Genomic DNA, 7220 nt, shown 5'->3' on the forward strand with positions numbered 1-7220 from the left:
GCGAGCCGGAGGGGCCGGGAGCGGAGCGGAGCGGGGGGGGCAGCGCCGGGGCGGCGAGCGGCAGCGCGGCCATCGCGGCGAGTGGCGGCGGCCGCGGCGGCGGGAGCGCCTTTATGGCGGCCCGAGGTGCGAAGCGGCACCTCGGCTGCCCGCACATCAAAGGCCGGGGGGGCGCCGGCCTTTGAACCGCTGGTGGCGAATTTCACCCGAGCGCGGAGCCTGCCGCCCCGGCCCGGCTCCCAGGTTCCGACGGGGCCGGGAGCGGGGCTCGGGGGAGGAACCCCCCGCCGCCTCCGCTAATGGCGTTTCACACCTTCCCACTAATGAGCCCTGACGCCTGCGGGCCCCCGACGGCAGTGCCCGGGRACGGGCGCCCGGCAGCCCGAACCCCCTCCCAGCCCGCTCCCCCTCGCCGCCCCGGGCCGGGGTCGGCCCCTGCTCCCCGGCACAAGGCGGGCGGAGCGGCCCGCTCGGTGGAAGCGCCGGGCCGAGGTCGGGGCCGCGCGGGCTGGGAGGGGACCCCCCGCCGCGTTCCCAGGCCCCCGCAGGTGTCACCCGCGCTGGTGTAAAGGTTTCCAGGGAAACCCGGCTCTGCGGCGCAAGGAAAACAGGAGGGAGCGGGATGGGGAGGAGGGGGAGCTTCCCCGCACGGGCCAGGGGSAGCCACTTCCCTGCAGTGTGCGCAGCCCCCCACGTCACTCTGCGCAGCCCCCCACCACCTCTGTGCACAGCCCCAGGGATACAGCGCTGTGCACTGCTCCCCAAGTCACCGCTGTGTTCACCCCCACTCCGTGTCACTGCTGTGAGCAGCCCCAGGGACACAGTATGTGCCAGCCCGCCCTCGCAACTTCCCCTGAGCAGGTCCACATGGAAACACCCCGCCTGGCACCCAGAGGGGCAGCTCTGGGGCACCGAGCAGGGCAGGGAGTGGAGCTGGGCACAGGGAACCCAGCCAGGGCCACTGAGCTGGCCATGGGGCACAGAGGCAGCTCTGGGCATGCGGTGGCCGTGGGGTGCATGGGCTCAGCCAGCCCCTCCCGGGGACGTGGCAGAGGAGCTTCCTCCCAGGCCGGAGATCCCCCTGGATGAGCCAAGGCTTCGTCACCGTCACGCTCACACTTCCCAACAGTCACACGGAGATGTGAAGCTGCGGTGCATGAAGCGCTGGCACTGAGGCCATGCGATAGGGCTGGCACTGCTCCCCATCCGAGTGCGCCAGCAAGCCAAGCCTCRGGCTACCATGCACCTCGGCAGGAGCAACGTGGCTCTGTGCCCTGCCAGCTGCCTGCTGCGTGTGCCCACCAGCGCTGCCCTCTGTGCGCAGCCCCGGGCAGATCGCTGGTGTCCCCTGCTGCAAACCCAGCTGCTGCGCGACCTGGGCGCTGTGCATGGTGCCCTGCTGCAGGGCCAACCTGCTGCYGGCACCCACTGCAACACCCCCGACCTTGGCAACGGCCCGGCAGCCCCACGGGGGTTCCTGGGGACACTGGTGGCTCCGTTGCAGTTATCCTCTTACGAGCATTTCAGGTGCAGTGGATAAGATGTAAGCACAGAGGAGGTAACAGCACTGCCTGCGCTCTCCTGCGCCAGGGAGCACTGCGCCGCCTCTCCCATGCGAGTCCAGAGCACTCCAGYTGGGCTCCACCGCTGGCACCGCGAGGTGATCCCAAAGGCAGGCGGGCGCGTGGCCGTGGGCACAGCCCGTGTCTCCGGGTGCACGTGCGGCCCCTGCACTGCCCCAGCCCTTCCCAGGCCCCCTCCCGGGCTCATTAGCTGCCKCTGCCGGGTAATGAGTGGTGCGCCCCGCGGGGCGGCCGCTTCCCACCTCCCGCCGTGTTTAGACAAGTGCGGCAGGGCCGCGGCGACATTGGGCACCCACTTGGAGCCAGCACCCACCATGGGGAGAGGCCGGAGCCCCCCGCCCTGCGGGGACCCGGGTCCCTCCGGCCAGGTCACGGTGCTGAAAAGACACCCAAAAGCTGCAGCAGGAGGGGAGCCCCTGCGCCAGACCCGGGCCATCTGCAGCTCCGAGGTGCCGCAGGCTCCTGTGCCCAGTGCACCCCAAAGACCCAGAGCCTGGGGGCTTCCGCGGCCGGCAGGGCAGCAGGAGGGAGCGAAGCCCCCAGACCCGCACAGAGCCGTGCGTTGCATGGGCAATGGCAGGGCCCAGCCTGGGGTCGGGGTCTGCCCGGCAGCGCTGGCCGTGCCCAGAGCCCGCGGCTGGTCCCTGCAGGTGGCACCGGCTCCTCCTGGGGCTGCCCCTGGGCTGCCCACCCCACTGCACTGCCCRCCCCACAGCAGTGCCCTGGGCAAGCACCCCGAGCCCTGGGACGGGGTGGCAGCCCAGCGAGGCAGAGCGTCGCCTGCACCGGGCTAGCGGGACACACGGGTGCCAGCGTCTTGGGGTGCTCGCACCCCTGCACCCCGCACACCCAATGCAAGGTCAAGGCCCGGCGCAGTGCAGCCCGGGGGGCCGCGGCCGCTGGACACGTTAGCATCTCTCGCGAGCGTGTGAATTGGCCTCCACACACTTCCCAGCGCCGGGCAGCGCCAATTAAGGGTCCGAGGGGTCAGAACTGACACCTCCGCAAATGGGCCCCGCTTTCCCAGGCTCCCGGCGCGGCCCGGCCCCGCGGGCGCCGACACCTCCCGGCAGCCGCGGGGGCATCGCTCGCACCTGGGCCCTCGCTTAAAGCCTCAGGGCTGCGCGGGGGGCAGCCTGGGGCCTGGCTGCTGTCACTCTGGGTCTCAAAGCTGCACCCCCTCTGTGCCCCCCCCGGCATGAGACTGGCCCAGGCCTAGGGACAGCTCCACCTCCTGCATGGAGCCCCCCATAGCGCCTGGGGCRGCAGTGACACATGTGGGACCCTGCGGATCCCCTGCACCCCGCTCAGAGTGACCCCCAGCCCAGCCCTGCTCCCTGCCCGGAGACAGACAGGGGGTCACCCAGAGCTTGSGCGTGGGACGGGGGAGGCTCCCCAGGGGCAGCAGGGACCCGGAGCTTGGGCATGGGACGGGCAGCAGGGCTGGGCCAGGCCCGTGCGGGTGAAGCTGCTCTGCGGGGTCCATCCAGGCTGGCGGGGGGCAGTGCAAAGCCAGTTCTGTTCTGGATGTGGTGCACGGGACACGGGACACGGGGCCCGGTGCCCGGTCCTGCCCTGCGTCCCCGCCCCTGGGGCGCCTCCCTCATYGCCGCGGGCAGCCGCGGACCCTGGACCCGCAGCAGCCCCGGGCGGACGGCTGTGCCGGGACACTAGGGCCGGTGGAGCGGAGCGGGGAGGGCGCAGGGATCAGCGGAGCTGAGCGGGGTGCAGGGGACATGGAGCTGAGCTGGGCACAGGGACCCATGGAGCAGGGGGAGGCGCAGGGGGCTGTGGAGCAGGGCAGGGGCAGTGCAGGGGGCATGGAGCTGAGCCAGGTGCTGGGATCCATGGAGCTGAGCTGGGTGCAGAGGCCCATGTTGCTGGGGTGGGTGCAGGAGCCCATGGAGCTGAGCTGGGCACAGGGACCCATGGAGCTGAGCKGGTCTGAGCGCAGGGGCCAGCGCCTGGCAGGGCCCCGCGCAGGACGGTGCTGGCTAAAGGCGYCGGGCACCGCCACCCGCAGCACTTCCAGCTGCCCCTGCAGCTGGGGCGYCCGAGGGATCCCGGGCTTCTCCCTGCCACCGCCTCCCCTGGAGCCTCATGAGGGGGACCCAAGAAACATCTCTGCTCTGCTGGGCCCCATGGGCACCCTGGGGGGACACAGCCGTGGGCCGGTGTGCAGCACGGAGCCCTGCCCTGGCACGGCGGCCCRCACGCAGGGCGCCCGCGGGCCGGCCCAGCAGGAGAGCTCGCACGGAGCCGTCAGACGGGGCAGCCGCGGAACCCGGCGTCAGCCCAGCCCCCAGGGCCACTTAGCACCGGGTTCCTAATGGGCGGGGGGCTCGGCGCCCGCCGGCCCCAGCGCTCTGCCCGACACGGGCTCCTTCCTGCCTCACCGCCAGGCACTACACGGCCTCGTCTTGTCTCGTCTTATGCAGCCCTTTATTTACAGCATCCGCCCCACGGGCCTTCACGGAGCCGGCAGCGCCGCGGCCTCGGGCAGCCGTGGGCGGGGGGCCGGCAGTGCCGCTCCCCGCGGCGCGTTCCCGGCGGCGGCAGCCGGGGCACCGCGCGGGAGCGCCCGCACACGGGGCACACGGAGGCTGGAGTGCGGGACGGAGGCCAGTGGAGCACCGAGGGGCCGGGCCGGCTGCGGCGGCTGCGCAGAGCCGACCCGGTGCGGAGCAGGGAGCGCACGGGTCGGCGCCGCTAGCTGGAGCCGGTGGCGCCCTGGAACCAGGCCAGCACCGCCGCCTTGTTCTCCTTCACCCAGTTGATGTTGGCCCTCGTCCGCTCCAGCGCCTGCTCCAGCGCCCGCGTCCCCGAGCCGAAGCCGGTGTCCTGGTTGTCCGCCTTGAACTGCTCGAGCTGTGGGCACGGCGGAGAGGGGCTGGGCTGGGGGCCCACATGGACAGTCCCCACGGCACAGCGAGGTGCCCCACGCCGCGCTGGGCTGGCGGCAGCCCCGGCCGGGCCCCTGCTCACCTGCTGCAGCTCGAACTCGGTGGAGAAGCGCTGGGTCACGGAGGAGATGAGGCGGGAGAAGGAGAAGGAGCCTCCGCCGTACCTGGGCAGCGCGGGGTGAGCGGGGCGGGCAGCGCGCGCAGGGCGGCCCCGGCCCYGCGGCGCCCCGGCACTCACTCCCCAAACAGCATCTTCCAGTGGCTGCGGATGAAGTCCCAGGCCAGCGGCTGCCCCACCACGTTCCTGGCGATGCTGTTGATGGTGGAGGTGGCGTCCTGCTTGCGGATCTTGGTGGGGTCGATGGTGTACTCCAGGTACCTGCGGGGCGTGCGGCTCAGCGCCGGGGACACTGGGGACGCCGGGGACACCAGGCCCCGCGCCAGGTCCCGTCCCACCTGTTGAGGATCCAGGGCTCGGTGCTGCAGGCCAGGGCCGAGCGCAGCTTGTCGGCCTCAGACACCACGGTGGCCTCGCGGAACCGCTGCCACACAAAGTCCCACGTGGCCTCGTCACCCGTGGCCACCGCGCTGCAGTAGATGGCGGAGCGCAGGTTCGGGGGGATCCTGCCGGAGGGAGAGGCTGCGTCAGATGGGATGGGATGGGATGGATGGGATGGGATGGGATGGATGGGATGGGATGGGATGGATGGGATGGAATCGGATGGGCTGGGATAGGAACGGACGGGACAGGACAGGACAGGATGGGTTGCTGCTGACGTTGGGGACTCACGGGTTGCTGCTGACGTTGCTCTGCCAGGTGGCCAGGAGGCTGCTGGCCAGTTCCTGGCACTCGGAGATGCCGTAGGAGCAGGCGGTGCTGATGGCGTTGATCTCGTTGTACCTGGGGAGGGCGCGGAGCGGCGCTGAGGACGCGCACGGGGCGGGTGACACCCAGCAGCCTGCGCTGGAGGAYGGGGACGCGGGGCGGCGCGCGGCGCCCGCACTCACTGGTCCATGAGGCCGCTGGGGATGGTGGTCCAGTTGCTGGTGAGCTGCCGGTAGTGCTCGAACAGGGGCAGCACCTGCCTCTGGACGTATCTCTGGTGGCAGGAGCGGGGTCAGCGCCRCGCGGGCGGGCAGCCCCCGGCGCCCCCGGTGCTGCTCACCGTCATCACGCCGAACACCTCGCTGCGGTCCAGCATGAGCTCGAAGTAGGCCAGGTTGTTGAGGGCCGCCTGCCACGGCATGTACTCCGTCTCCTGGGCCAGGAACCGCGTGGTGTTCAGCGCCACCGTCACGTCCAGGTGCTTGGCCCTGCCGAGGGACGAGGGACGGCTCAGCCCCCGCGGGGTCCCCGCAGCCCCGCGCGGATGGCAGCGCTCACCTGGCCAGGTTGAAGGCGTCATCGATGATCTGGGCCCGGTTGATGACGGGGATGCGCTGGGAGGAGCGGAGCACGTGGGTCAGGCAGCCCGGCGCGGTGACCCCAGTGTCCCCAGTGCCCTGGTGTCCCTGGTGTCCCCAGTGTCCTGGTGTCCCCGGTGTCCCCAGTGCCCTGGTGTCCCCGGTGCCCCGTCCCCAGCCCGCGCACCTGGTGGTCCGTGGAGAGCTGGTTGAGGAGCTGGTCCCAGTTCTCCTGGTTGTAGTTGACGCGGAAGTAGCCGCTCACATTGAGGTTGAGCAGGAGCCAGTCGGSGCTGCTCACCTGGAACGCGGCGTGGGTGTCTGGGGGGACAAGAGGTGTCCGCAGGGGCCCCGCGTCCCACAGCACGAGCCCCGCGCGCCCCCAGCCCTACGCCCACCCACCTGAGACCTTCTCCAGCCAGTAGATGCTGTCGCTGGTGCCGCTGGACGTCTGCCAGGTGACGGGCACGATCCAGGTGTAGCTGCGGGGACAGAGCGGCGGCGCTGGCACCGCGCGGCCGCGCCGGGCGCCCGCAGCCACCCCCGCACGCACTTGAAGGGCGAGGGCCGCTGCACGGTGGAGCCGGGCTCCAGCAGGAARTGCCGCTGGCTCACGGAGCCGTCGCGCGTGTCCACCGTCACCACCGGGAAGCCCATCTGCAGCGTCCAGCGGTCCATGATGGTGCCGATGGAGGCGGGCAGCGGCAGCTGGTGCTTGTCGACCGCCTGCGGGAGCAGGGCCGGGGGGCTGAGCGGCGCGGGGGGCGCGCGGCCCCGCTGCGGCCCCGCTGCGGCCCCGCTCCTACCGCCTGCAGGTGGGTCCAGAGGTCGGTGTAGACGGTGTTGCCGTAGGCGAACGTGTGCAGGTAGGACTGGAAGAGTCGCAGGGCGCGCAGTGGGCGCGGGGCCGGCCGGCTGCACCGCGGGGGCACAGGGCCCCGCGCGGACCCCCGGCCTCACCTGCAGCCCCTCCTTGAACACGTCCTCGCTGAGGAAGTCGGAGAGCATGCGCAGCACCGAGGCGCCCTGTGGAGAGGGGTGAGGGCCGCGCGGGAGCCCGCGCCACCCGTGCCCCCCACGCCGCCCCGCCGCCTGCGCCACCCGTGCACCCTGTGCCACCCGTGCCGCACATGCACCCCCTGCACCCTGCACCTCCCGTGCCCCCCGCGCCGCCCGTGCCCCCCGCACCGCCCCGCCGCCTGCGCCACCCGTGCACCCTGTGACGCCCACACTGCCCATGCACCCCCTGCACCCTGCACCCCCTGTGCCGCCCGCGCCACCCTGCCGCCTGCACCCCCCGTGCACCCTGTGCCGCCCACGCTGCCCATGC

At 72.3% G+C, this 7220-nt stretch overlaps 1 protein-coding gene across 1 annotated transcript in view; it reads right to left on the minus strand.

Moving 5' to 3' along the window:
• Positions 1 to 4123: 4123 nt before the first annotated feature.
• ANPEP (alanyl aminopeptidase, membrane) overlaps positions 4124 to 7220 on the minus strand; it is a 6798-nt gene continuing 3701 nt past the window's right edge. Inside the window, exons 9-21 of the mRNA XM_026040613.1 lie at positions 6851 to 6916; positions 6697 to 6762; positions 6444 to 6616; positions 6293 to 6372; positions 6078 to 6211; positions 5871 to 5926; positions 5653 to 5800; positions 5495 to 5586; positions 5277 to 5387; positions 4943 to 5110; positions 4725 to 4865; positions 4569 to 4650; positions 4124 to 4451 (exon numbers count right to left, since the gene is read on the minus strand). Of these exons, the coding sequence (XP_025896398.1) occupies positions 4293 to 4451; positions 4569 to 4650; positions 4725 to 4865; positions 4943 to 5110; positions 5277 to 5387; positions 5495 to 5586; positions 5653 to 5800; positions 5871 to 5926; positions 6078 to 6211; positions 6293 to 6372; positions 6444 to 6616; positions 6697 to 6762; positions 6851 to 6916 (1476 nt within the window). The 3' untranslated portion in view covers positions 4124 to 4292. The remainder of the gene's footprint in view (positions 4452 to 4568; positions 4651 to 4724; positions 4866 to 4942; positions 5111 to 5276; positions 5388 to 5494; positions 5587 to 5652; positions 5801 to 5870; positions 5927 to 6077; positions 6212 to 6292; positions 6373 to 6443; positions 6617 to 6696; positions 6763 to 6850; positions 6917 to 7220) is intronic.

This window comes from Nothoprocta perdicaria, unplaced genomic scaffold, assembly GCF_003342845.1.
Source record: "Nothoprocta perdicaria isolate Ctin4 unplaced genomic scaffold, notPer1 scaffold_26, whole genome shotgun sequence".
Taxonomy (NCBI): domain Eukaryota; kingdom Metazoa; phylum Chordata; class Aves; order Tinamiformes; family Tinamidae; genus Nothoprocta; species Nothoprocta perdicaria.